The sequence below is a fragment of the Amblyomma mixtum genome, chromosome 2, assembly GCF_055824585.1.
Source record: "Amblyomma mixtum isolate Tamu chromosome 2, ASM5582458v1, whole genome shotgun sequence".
Classification (NCBI taxonomy): Eukaryota; Metazoa; Arthropoda; class Arachnida; order Ixodida; family Ixodidae; genus Amblyomma; species Amblyomma mixtum.
In genome coordinates, this window is record NC_143013.1 from 93706165 (window position 1) to 93718671 (window position 12507).

Here is a 12507-nt window from a genome sequence, read left to right on the forward strand (position 1 = left end):
CGTCACACTTAAGTGTTAGGTTTCTTCCTTTTTTTACGAGAGCAAATATTTTGCTTCTCGACCCATACGCAACGTTGTTCACGAAGCCACTTCTAATTACTGACCCCAGTTCCAAAAGAACGGAAAAGAGCATTTCATCCAACTGATTCCGGACTATCTATTCGCTGTCAGACATTCCTATTTGCCTTATGATCATTCGTACAGGAAACGTCAGTGTTCTACTAGATGCTGAGATTTCCACGCTGCTATGGGCGTGTAATTATGGTACCCTTCCCAAAACATTCAGCCTCCCCGCAACCATACTACTGAGAGACGCATCTCGACGCAGCAACTGGAGTGTGCAAGAAATACTGCTAGCAAATGTTCTAACCAGTAGCCAAAGATTAACCACCCCGTTGAAAACATCAGTTCAAAGGTTCTGTCATTCTACCACTTCGGTTCTGTGCAACTGCTACGTGCACAATTTAGTTGCCTTCACCGAATGGCACATGCCTGAAAAATGTCTGAAATACGCAGTTAAACACAGTCTACCAAGTTCTGCAAACAACAGGGTAGATTCCCGGATCATCACCACCAGTTCTTTACTAAATGCCCGTATGAATTGTTCTAATAAAATTTATAGGCTGAACACCTCCATGGCTACCAAGTACTGCCCAGAGGGAGTCCTACACAGCCTCGACCAGCGGTCCCTCATGACCCCTTGAATTCTCGGAAGGCCGGCTGGTCGAGTTGCGCCAGCTGCGGGAAGCGCAGCGGCACGTCGTCCGACTTGAGCTGTGGCAGGCGGAACGACTCCTCAGGGTTCGAGGTGTCCATGAAGTCCACGCTCAGCCCGGCGCCGAACATGAGGTCTTCGCCGCCGAGGCCGCTCACTTCTTCCTCCATTGGCGAGCGCAGATACGTGCGCTCGGACCTGAGACGAAGTGAAATCATAAATGGACGGCTGGCCGACGTAATTAGATGAAGCGTTGTTGCGCGCTGATTGCAACGTAACGCAGTAGTTTCATAAAACATTAATGTTATCTTCTATTAAAAAATAAAGGTAATGTAATCTTGGCGGGAATTTCACCAGTATTAGTACTGGTGCAAACCACTTTTCGATTATAATACTTAAATAAGCGCCTTATGACCGTCTAATGAGCGTCTGATAGGCGCATGTATCGCTTTTGTCAGTGTCCTTATCAGACACTTTATCTGTTATAAGCTATTCCTCCCGGCCAACCGGAAACCCCTGAACAGTATACAAATACGAGCGCCAGTCTAAAGGGAACGAAAAGCAGTTCAGTGCAAGGTTAGTGGTGACTCACTTTCAGGCAATTCCCGTGATTTTCAATTAATGCAATGAGGTATTTAGTTCTGCTGATTTCAACTGGGTGCAGGACCAATTCATGGCAGCGAAATTTAACTACATCCTTTGTTTCTTCTCAGTTCCCCGCTGCCATAAATGGGGAAACCACTCAGGAATGGCACCTCAACTTGGGTATAAGTTTAAATACAATAAGGGTAGATTTTATGCACGGCCATAATTCTTGTGATATGGTTGTGCTCAGTAAAGACGTTAGTGAAATGTAATGTTCCAATAAAGAACTCGGTCGCGCCGTGCTAGAACTGGAGTTTCACTTGGAGCACTTCACGGGCTCGGTCATTTCTGAAAGCCCTGGCAGGGCCGGAAAATCTGCTTTTTCGTCGCCACTATGTCGGACCGAGCTTGAAGTTGCGGGCCTGAGCCGGGCTCGGTCCCATATACAGAGGACCTGCGTCCGGCTTTTGATTTATTATTTCGGGGGGCATTTGGAGCGTTCTAGCAAGCAACATGGATGAAACAGTTCCATTGTGTGGGCTGAGAGAAGTTTTCTCAACGCTTATTTTGCAAACTACAATATTTGCAAAATTATAAAAATAAAAAAAAATTCTTGGCGTGTCGGCAGGAAATTCTCACAAATGAAAGAATCCCGGCGCTAAAATCCCTCAAGAGAGTTCCATGTCCTACATTCTTCGGCAAAAGTTTTGAATATTGGAAAACTGTAAGGTACTGATTTAAAAATATTGAATCTAAATCTCCATTTCTCCGATATGTAGCAAGATCTTTCTTTTATAGTGTTTCCATCGCTTGCATCGAACAGTTAATACTGCCATAGAAAACCAATGTGGGACGCATTTGACGATAGGAAAATCGTTAATAGCCAAAAAAAAAATGAAATCCTGCCAACGGGAAATCTGCGGATAAATTGATTGTTAAAGTGAAACCTAAGAATGTATGAAAAAATTGCGCTGATAAAACTTTTTCCCGTTCAAAAATGCTTCTGTACAGGTTTGTTGGGTATACTAGAGTCGAGGTCAATTGCCACTTTTCATTAATTGAAGAGCGGCAGCGAACGGCCGTGCTCGCAAGCTCTAAACCACAGATTCCAGCAGCGGGATGAACTACTGCGAAGTTCCTAGAGGAGCACTGTAACACCTTACACACGGCTCATTTGCCTACTAAAGTACAGGACACCACTGCCTTGGGCTGTTTAAGCGTGAGCAAGCCCACGCCATCGATTCTACCAGAAGATCCTCCGGATGTGTTAGGTTTTCGGATGCCAGTCGCAATTGGACATTTGAATCCTCATAGAAATCTGGAGAAGGATCTTTATTCTATTTATCGACGCGCAGCCGTTTGTTCTAACATCGCCTTCTGTTGTTTATCTTTACCTCTCCAAAACACATCTGTACGCTGTCAGAAACCCTTCGGCGAAGAGTACATTGGGTTAGGGCACCTCGTGTCTTTTAACACATAGAGCACAATAAAGAGGCGCTCTTGCTTTTCGCATCCATTTAAACGCGGTGAGCGGGGCCATGAAGTCAACCAATGAAATCGTGTTCATGAAAAAAAGGGGACGAGGGGGAATTTGCTTCGGCTGCGAGGACGCTTTCATATTTCGACACGGCGCGCCGAGAAAAATGGCTCTCCTTAAACAAAGAGGTAACGCAAAGCAATTTGTTACGCGTGTATGCAACCCTCTTTATTTGGCTCGCAGAACTTCGGGGTTTATCACAGACGAGATCACTGTTCAAACAACCGAGCATACGAGCCCACCTTAATTTCTTTTTAAGTTTACTAAAACCATTTTTTTTTTCAACAGTTATGGCGATTTGAACTCCGTTGTCTGCCAATTCCTTATTTTTTGAAGTAGGAGTCTACCACACACTCCCGAGCCGGGCCTGGGTCGCGTCTCAAGCCAGGCTCAGCGGGCTGGGCCCGGGTCGGGCCCGGGCTGCGCTTGGGGCCGGGATCGGGCCTCGGAATGAGGCCAGTGCTTGCTCTGGTTTGACTTAGCTCTGCCAGGGAATCGATAACTTACCGATAGTTCAGTGTATACGGTAAAGTAGACATCTAAGCTTGAAGTGCGTCACAGATCGTCGAGAATACGAGCGGTGTCCCAGACTACGTGCGCTGTAACCACGAATAGGCCTATATGGGAGTAAAGAGGGAGTAAACTGTCTAGCGCACTCCCTTTTACAAAAGAGAGTGCGCCAGAGGGCAGTTACTCCCCTTTTTACTCATTTCTGTTTGGAGTGCACGCGGGTTGTTTTGTTGTTAGAAGCCACCAGGGAAGCGGAGCAGGGCTGCTGCCGAAAGCTTATTGTTCGTTTCGCGGGACATATTGTTGCTTCATGCCGGCAGTGAGCCGCACCGAGCCCTTCTGACAGCAGCCTGTGATGAAACTTCGCCAGCATGGGCTCAGTCACAAGTAATTCAAGCTGTCAGGTTGCATAACAGAGCTGCGCGGTAAGCAAATTTGATATTTTGCAGTGGCAGCCCTCAAACCAACGTTGTCTAATCAAGTACGCCTCAGCCGCTGTCTCCTGGGAAATTTATCACAAGGGCTAGAGCTGTTCTTTTTTTTTTTTTTCGGGAGGCGGGCAAAAAGCGTATTCTTAAGAATTCAGGCGCCTGCCAATTGCTCCCAACCCAGTGCTCCGAGTACGTTTCGTGATGCAGTGAATATCAAAGCAGAGCTCTTTTTTTTTTTCCAGTGTGAGTTCCTTTACGCATATTATCTGCTCGCTACTCTTGTGAAGGGATGCGGGTTAAGCCGACAAGCAGTCATTTTGTAATGAAACGAATACCTCGCTTACAGCTGCTGGGCCGTCATTAAATTATTCTTCGCTACGTAAACGCTTACTTCATTGGCATCGTCATTACGTAATGCTTGATTCTGGCAAACGATACTATTGAAACGACTGGTTTCCGTTGTCTACAAAACCGTATACAGAACGCAGTTATATTCTGCAGATTTCCGCTGAATTAATCGAAATATTTACACATTCTTTTTATTAATTTTGGGGTATGCTCTGCCAGTCAAAGCATATGCTGAGTTGGAGAAATTATGGTTTATGGCTTATGGGGGTTTAACGTCCCAAAGCAACTCAGACTATGAGGGACGCCGTAGTGGAGAGGTCCGGGAATTTCGACCACCTGGAGAATTTACGTTTAGAAGACTGATCGCGGGGTGAACGACATTTTGAGCGGTACCGAGGTTTTTCCCATCCATCGCTTCCATCTCGTTTTGCGTATAAGTCCGCGACCGTGTCATAGACGGCCAATGGCTAGGCTGCTAGGCGATGGGCAGGCCAGTAGCACTACGGGTGCGCCATCGCACGGATTTTGTTTGAGTCACTAGTGCCGCCCGCCTTTCATCTTTCTGATGTGTCCGCCTGGTGGCGCTACCAACCTTCTGCTTGTAAGGTCCCTGCTTGTCTTTTGCAAGCTGGGTGACTGCGCGTTAGAATTTAAGCTAAGTGCCTGCTTAAGCAATAATGATGGCACTTTACTTTTATCTAAGCACCACAGTTTTCACTACGAACGCCCAACACTTCATCCTAGTGCAATGGTATATCACGTCAGGAGCGGATTTAGTCGACGGGGGGCGGCCCGTCTCACAAGAGAAGCTTCCATGAAAAACGCGCATTGTTCACCTTTTTTTTTCGTCCAGCAACGCTAAATAAGTGCCAAAAATTCAAAAATGCATTCTACAAGCAGGACTGCTTGCGCAGCACATTGGATCGTGTACTTCAAACTTGTTTCGCTTCTCGTAAAAGGCGTATTTAAGAGAAATGGGGCTCCCTAGTGTTTCGAGCAATGTTTTGAGCACAAGCGGAGAGGGAAACAAAGGTCACAGAGAAGGCGTCTGGTGGCCTGTTTTACACATCGTTTTATAGAAAGGGGAGAAATTATTTTTCGAAGGTTGCTTGTTGCTCAGTTTATGACACAGTCCTGAAACGAAGGACCCCAAGCCCTGCCCGTTGTTGTTGTGCAGCCTGCCTTGGAGATGAGCGACCAGCTCTGGACTGACATGAGGTGTGAGGGCACGGGTTCCCATTTTTCGTCAAGCCTTTGTGAAGTGCTGCCGACTTTTTATTTTGCTCCGTCGGGGGTTTTAGAAAGCATGTCAATGATTCTTACTAAAAACCGCGGTGAATTCCGAATCAATGAGAAGAAATGTTCCGACCACCAAAAAATGGTTGCTTGTTTATTGATGTAGTTCCGGCATTCTAGCGTGGTAGTTCTCAGATACCCTGCCAATACTGTTCTCTCGAGACCCTCCCACCTGGTTACAGGCCACTTACACTAATCCAGTTCCTGCAGGCAGGCACAAACCCTTTCAGAAGTGCACAGCAAAAAACCAGCATGAAGATTAGGACGTTATATACAGTGAGTACTTGACATTCAAGGTCTCTCAAGGAAGAGCTAAATGTTGGTTTCGGTCAAGGCCTACTCTCCTTCTCGAGAATAAAAATCACCAAATATAAGCCTTGTGCAAATACTGTAGTGAAAGAGTATGAGTGCTGTGATGTAACTGGGCATTTAAAGCTGCTGAAATAAGCACTGAACGTTTAGAGGCGCGCTTTTAGTAGCTCGGCTAAGAATATTCGCTTTGTGAACTTTATTTCTTGAAGCCTCGTTAAAGGGCATATATTCACTCTTACAACCTGTCTGTCGCTGCGCTTGCAGAAAGTCCCGTTTTCCTCGTTATATTTTGTTTTGTTTAGTATCGAGCGTTATGCTACGCGGATAAAACTCGACAACAGGTGCGAGAAAGCTGCCCACCTAGGCCGCATCAATAGTTTAGTGCAGCGGATGCGGTACGCCGCTGACTACGTACATACTCTCAGGCGCCGTGTACAGCCGCCCACAGACTTAACACGAATGACGGAATGCGTGGTCTGGACTGCCGTCAGCGCCATGGAGCGATAGTCATTGGGTTCGAGATAATGCTCTCGGAATGTTTGCGGCGCCTGACGATAGAAGGTGCGAACCGCGGCAGCTTAGCGGGCAGTTCCTGGCTGCCGCGATAAGAAAACTGCAAAGAGCGTTGCCGGGGCCGTGCAGGCCGAATCGGCGAGCAAAACGCTCTGAAACGCCACCGTGACGAGCGCGCTGTCCACGCGGCGATCAGGCACAAGCGGAAAAGCAGTAAAAGCGAGCTGCGCACCAGCTATCGTCAGCCGCCGCAAACATACCGAGAGCATTGTTTCGCACCAATGACTATCGCTTCGTGGCGCTGACGGCAGTCCAGGCCACGCTTTCCGTCATTCGTGTGAAGTCTGTGGGCGGTTGTACGCGTTAAAATCTATAGTGTTGAACGGGAAAGTAATTTTATAGCCACTGGGCAGGGTGAAGCAAACACTGACAGAGGACGACAAAACGACGACGTACAGCGCTGGGGTGTCGTTCGCGTCCTTTGTGCGATCGCTGTATGCCCGTCCTTTTCATCTACTATCGCGATCAAAATATTACAGGACGCATGTTCTCGGAAAACTATGTTGTAGCTCTGCCTTGTCACCCGTAATGGCGTGGTATTGCTACCAGCGGATTAAGCACGCACATCCCCACATACCTTGTCATACCTAAGGCGTGTGGATAAAGTGACTGCGCTGAAATAATTTTTTTTTCCCGCACACTCGCGTCCTGTAAACTTTTGATCGCGATGGCACACATACGCGAGTGCAATGGCTCTCAACGGAACGAACCTGAGAGCTTGTCGTCCTCACAGATAAGATATTTACTAATAACAATAGATCATTATGCTCATTCTCATAACAGATGCCAATAAATAATATTGTTGAATAAGCAATTCTAATAAGAGATATTACAAAATTCTGGCGCATTATGCATACAAAGGATGAAGCTACAAAAACCCTTCTTGATGGGGCCAGCAATGCCATTCTTTCTAACAACTGTGCGATAGGTGTAAACCTAGTTTTTGCCGCAAATTTCTTGCCTGCTTCGGATGTACCTTAATCTCCCACATCCACCTCTGATTAGATATCAATGTTTCTATTCTTCATAGGACCTAGAGGGATTGAAACTTCCTTCTCCCGGGCCGGGCTGTTATTAGGCTAATTCCATGTTCCTCAAAAGTACCATTTATTGTTCTCCCATCTTTCCTGAAAAATATTTTCACCAGTCACCTGGCCAAGGCTTTGTCTCCGTCGACTCGAAGACTGGGAAGGATATTTCAATCCACAAATTAGATGCTAAGCATTGTCTTGTTGTTTATCGACTGATTCCACTCACTTGCATCCCGTTTAAAATTCTTGAGCACATTCTCTTTTCTAGCATTTCAGATTTTCTAGAGTCATCCCATCATGGATTTCGTAACACATACTCCCGCGAAACACAACTTTGGTTCATTACTTATAAATTTCATGTAATTCTTTGGTTGTTTCGTTGGCTTATTGGGTTTAACGTCCCAAAGCGACTGGCGACTGAGGCTATGAGAGACGCCGTAGTGAAGGGCTCCGGAAATTTCGACCTCCTGGAGTTCTTTAATGCGCACTGCCATCGCACAGCACACGGGCCTTTCTTTGCTGATTGTATCTTTTTTTTTCATATTTCGCTGATGCATTTTATATGCTGTTCCATGAATGGTTAATGTACAAACTACGACCTCTTAACATGGACCCTAAACTTTTCACATGGCTCGAGGCATTTTTGTCGAATCCAGCCTAGCTTATTTTGACTAACAATTTTAACCCGCAAGCAACTGACGTTTACTCCGACGTTCCGCAAGGTTCTGTGTTAAGCTCTATTATTTTCCTTATCTACATTAGTGGCTTTCTTTCAAGGGTGATGCTAACCGAAAGTTGGGATACATAGGACGACATTTTTCAAAATCACTATCATCTATAAAGCTACTAGTTTCCAAGGCACTAATCCGTTCTGGATGCAGATACGCTGCACCTGTTTGGGACCCCATTCGTAATACTTTAGTACACTAATTAAAAACCATCCAAAACAATTCCACTCGATTTACCATTTCTAACTACAGAAGAAGTGCTAGTGTAACCCACATAAAATCCAATCTTAATCTTCCGCCTCATGTATCTCGTTGCGAATTCCCTCGTCGCTGTTTCAGTATTTTCTTACCATGATTTTTATTGTGCACCGAACTCATTTCACCTCCCCTATATGTTTAACCAGGAGTAGATCATTCCCTCAAAGTTCACATTCCCTCTTGCAGAACAAATGGTTTCTTGTAGTCAGTTTTACCTCGAACCTCCGAAGACAGGACCCGCTTTCCCACCTAAATTGCCACAGTTCGTGACACCATTCTAACAACTCTACAGCTAACATTGTATCAGTAGCAGCGAAACTGTTTGTCACGTAATGAATTACTGCTTTTGTATTGGTTATTTTTTTATTTAACTGCAGCCACCATCCTGTCTAATGCCAATGGCCCGGGGGTTGTAATAAATCAACAAACATTGACGCACATGTGGCCAAAACATTTAGGGGGCACTTTGGCTCTCTAAGGTACTACAAGGCGAAAGCATTTCCTGGCCCACTGTTTGGCATTGACTGCGAGACTGTGCTGTACTAGTGGTTCATTTCACTACACACTTTGTCTACACATTACAACTACACACTTTGACCGCCGAATTTGACTGCTTCTTTAGCACGACTCTCTCTCTGCTTCGATGAGTTCGGTTGCATCCATGGCTCTGTTCGCAGTAATGAGGTATGTAATGTGGTGACCCACGGATGCCTTACGCCCCCTGTCGAAGGGGACGACAACTATTTTATTAGTGGTCGTCTGCTCCAAAAGGGGGCGTCAGCCATCCGTGGGTGACCTCATTACAGCGAATCCGCGCACTCTGACGTCATAACCATTTCGACAACGATGAGGCATTAAAGGCTTTTGCTTTAAAAAGAAAGGAGGTAATAAGAGAACCTCGGCTCCGTCTTGTTTTTCTGCGCTGCGGTGACGGCCTGCAAGGCGTCCTTGATGGACGCCTCGGAGAGGGCGGCCAGGTTGGGGAAGCGCTCCTGGAGGGCCTCCTCTCGTAGCGTGGGCCACTCGACCGTCGCCTGCAGGGCAGCCTCGGCGTCGTACGGCACGTAGGTGACCGTGCTCGAGATCTCCTGGGACCCGATGCGGACCACTTTGCGGACCCGATTCTGCTCGTCCAGAGCGAGCACCGCCGGTATGGACTGGCTTCGGGCCTTCTTGATGATGGGTCGGGGACTCACGGAACCTGCTCCCCGAGGATGAGAGGCTTTTTGGGAGTCTGCTGGTATATCGGGCCTAGCGCCCCGAAGTGGCACGAGGGAAATAAGAGAGACCATAATGGAGGACTCCGGATTATTTTCGACAATGTGGGATACTTTTACGTGCACTGATATTGCAGCACCCGAGCCAGTTGGCATTTTTCTTTTGTCGAAAAGGAGCCGCCGAGGTAGGGATGCCATCCCGCGACCTTCGACTCAAGAGCCTTGGTTTGGTTTGGTTGGTTTATGGGGTTTAACGTCCCAAAGCGACTAAGGCTATCAGAGACGCCGTAGTGGAGGGTCTACACCAGTAAGCTGTCGTAACCGGCGAACAGACGGACACCACAGTAACCGTATCAAACACTGGGCATCGTGCACTTGGAAACAGCGAACCAGGGCATCCACACGTGAAGCCGATGTGGGAAGCGCCACGCTCGTGTTCACTTTTCTGTATGTGTACCTTCGCACCCTGCTTCCGTGACTGTGCTCTTTCTGGCATTTATCGTCTAGGCTAATCTTGGCTCATCGAGTTGGCTTAGCAGCGACGATGTTTTGCTTGCTGTAAAGCTTTCTGGCGCTGGCCTTCAGTTCTGGTCCTGAACATGTCGCACTGCAGAGGCGTTACAGGACTCGAAGGAAGAAGGGAAAAACACGACATTCTCAAATTTTGAATACTAGCCACTGCAGCTATATATATTTCGCACCACACAGTAAGCCTTTAGAGTGAGTATATGTAAGTCCCATATTTCGCAATAAGTCCATGTTTTAGCAATAATCAGCTTCTAGTGCTCCCCGCCGGTGAGAAGAATACAAGCGTGCCAATCCGTACCTATGCTGTTCGGACTGAACGCCTCCATCGGAGTTCCGGCGGGAGCCACCGTGCCGGAAACGCCCGTCTGCCCTTCTTTGCTGGGGCTTAGAATGGATGTGGGCGGCGCTCCCATTGACCCGGCCACGGGGCTGCGCGGACCCCTTCCGGGGGGTCCGAGCAGTCGGCGCTCCAGCGACGCCATTAGCCTGGCCATGAGCTCGGCGTTCAGGTCGACGCTGCTGTGTTGTGGCGGCGACGACCCGCTGGGATAAGAGTTGCTGCGCCGTTGGCGGAACACCTCCGTGGTGTTCTCACTCAGCTGCTGCTGAGTTGCCAGCTGCGCCGCAAGAGGGACCACGTGTAGTCAGCTCGGCGACTGGGAGTAGGACAACGGCATTGCAGCTCAACAGTTCATCTGAGACGCGTTTAAATGTTTATCTCAGTTTGAAAATTTTGGTTTTTGCCGTCATGACCTGGAAAGATAATCGCAAAGTGTGAATACAGCTGCACATAGTTTGTTCGCCCTTCCTGTAGTTGCAGAGTCCGTGTTAAATGGTAGTTTTTACACTGCCAGGAACCTGGGACAAGCGCTTATATTTCCCTTAGTTACCACCTGTGTGGCGCATGACTTTCAAGATTTGAAAATAGCGCGTTCACAATATTAGTGACCTAAGAAAGAGTGACCGAGTCGTCTCCCATTGCAGCGCTCTAGGCCGCTAGGCTTAGCGGCCATGGCTGGGCGCTGTCCCAATTCCTGGTAATGGTGCCCTTATTAGCGTTTTCTCCCGCCTCGGTCTTCGGAAAGAAATCTCACCAGATGTGACCGAACGACTTCTCACGTGCACGCGTTCGTTCCCGTTAGTCATGCGTATCGCCGTTGATGTAACTTCACTTCAGGCTACCCAAGCATGCGCTGTCTTCCCTGCCACCTGTAGACGGGCTCGCCAGAGGCAAGGTCTCCCTGTAGGTCCAAGAACGCAGCCGAATGCACTGAGGCGCATGAAGTTTCTCCCGACAAACATACATCGGCTTCTCTACAGCACGTTTCTGCATATCACTGTAAATCTGTTTATGTGAATTTAGAAGCGCTTTTTAACGAAGAGTCGTCCAGGGATCATAAGGAAAATTATTACTATAATAATTTCATTTTAATGGCTCAATCGCATTTGCACTAAAAGCTGTTATGGTTAGCGTGTTTGGACTGCTCAAGGTTGGGTCAAAAATCCCACTTCTCCACTGGGTTTTCGACCACCAAGCCAAGGTGAAGCTTGAACCAATAGACAATCCTTAGGTACCCGGCGGCTCTAGGGATCGGACCCCGCACATACCGCATCAGTTATGTTGAACTGGCAGGATTTTTCCCCTACATCAGGGAATTCTGAGCATAAAACGGGGCCTGAAAGGAGCCGTCGTAAATTTTGATGGAATTTGGAGAATGAGCAGAAAAATTACGGAATGTTTTTTGGCTGCAGATAGTACAAACTGAACCTAAAAAATCTCTGCCTCTCCCGTAAACGAGAGTAGAGTAAGCATGAAATGTTTACGGGCCTAATGTCATCTCGGTGGACACCCGAACCGCACCGTACAGGAAGGGAGGAACGCCACCACCCGTTCAGCGCGATGCCTTGCCATTTGAACGCAAGGTTTTTTGAGGAAAGGAAATGGCGCAGTAATTCTCTGCCATCTCGGTGGACACCCGAACCGCACCGTAAAGGAAGGGAGGAACGCCACCATCCGTTCGGCGCGATGCCTTGCCCTTTGAACGCAGCGCTTCTCCCCCGGATCACGTATGACAACGAAGTGTAACGTGGCATTTATGTGCTTTTTGCACGCCTTATTAGAAATCGGAAATTATAATTCCGTGCATTATCAAACCCACAGCTCCACTGATATCTTGATAAACATTGAGATGGCACTGGCAGCAGTTATTTTTTGTCTCGTTTGGAGACCAACCGGTGCTTGCATGCCGGTCGCGTAGGAGGGCTTAGAGAGTCTCGTTAAATCTCGTTAAGTCTCGTACGGTGCCCGGATGTTCTCGTTTCAGAGCCCAGATGACTGGAATTCAGTGCCCGGATTAGTGGATTTCAGTGCCCGGATGACGGGAATTCAGTGCCCGGATGACGGGAATTCAGTGCCCGGATGAGTGGATTTCAGTGCC

At 47.6% G+C, this 12507-nt stretch overlaps 1 protein-coding gene across 1 annotated transcript; it reads right to left on the minus strand.

The window, feature by feature from the left end:
* Positions 1–680: 680 nt before the first annotated feature.
* LOC149360200 (uncharacterized) lies at positions 681–10717 on the minus strand. The gene is made up of 3 exons (XM_089569211.1): positions 10368–10717; positions 9222–9525; positions 681–913 (listed from the first exon to the last, which is right to left on the minus strand). The coding sequence occupies exons 1-3, from the start codon at positions 10561–10563 to the stop codon at positions 691–693; spliced, it is 723 nt and encodes a 240-aa protein (XP_089425337.1). The 5' UTR covers positions 10564–10717; the 3' UTR covers positions 681–690.
* Positions 10718–12507: the final 1790 nt, after the last annotated feature.

Excerpts from the sequence above, each read along its gene's own strand:
- LOC149360200 (XM_089569211.1), bottom strand. The coding sequence starts at position 10,563 with ATGGCCAGGCTAATGGCGTCGCTGGAGCGCCGACTGCTCGGACCCCCC. Across the intron at positions 9,526-10,367 it reads GTTCAGTCCGAACAGCATAG|GTTCCGTGAGTCCCCGACCC; the intron begins GTACGGATTGGC and ends CTCGGGGAGCAG. Across the intron at positions 914-9,221 it reads AAAAACAAGACGGAGCCGAG|GTCCGAGCGCACGTATCTGC; the intron begins GTTCTCTTATTA and ends ACTTCGTCTCAG.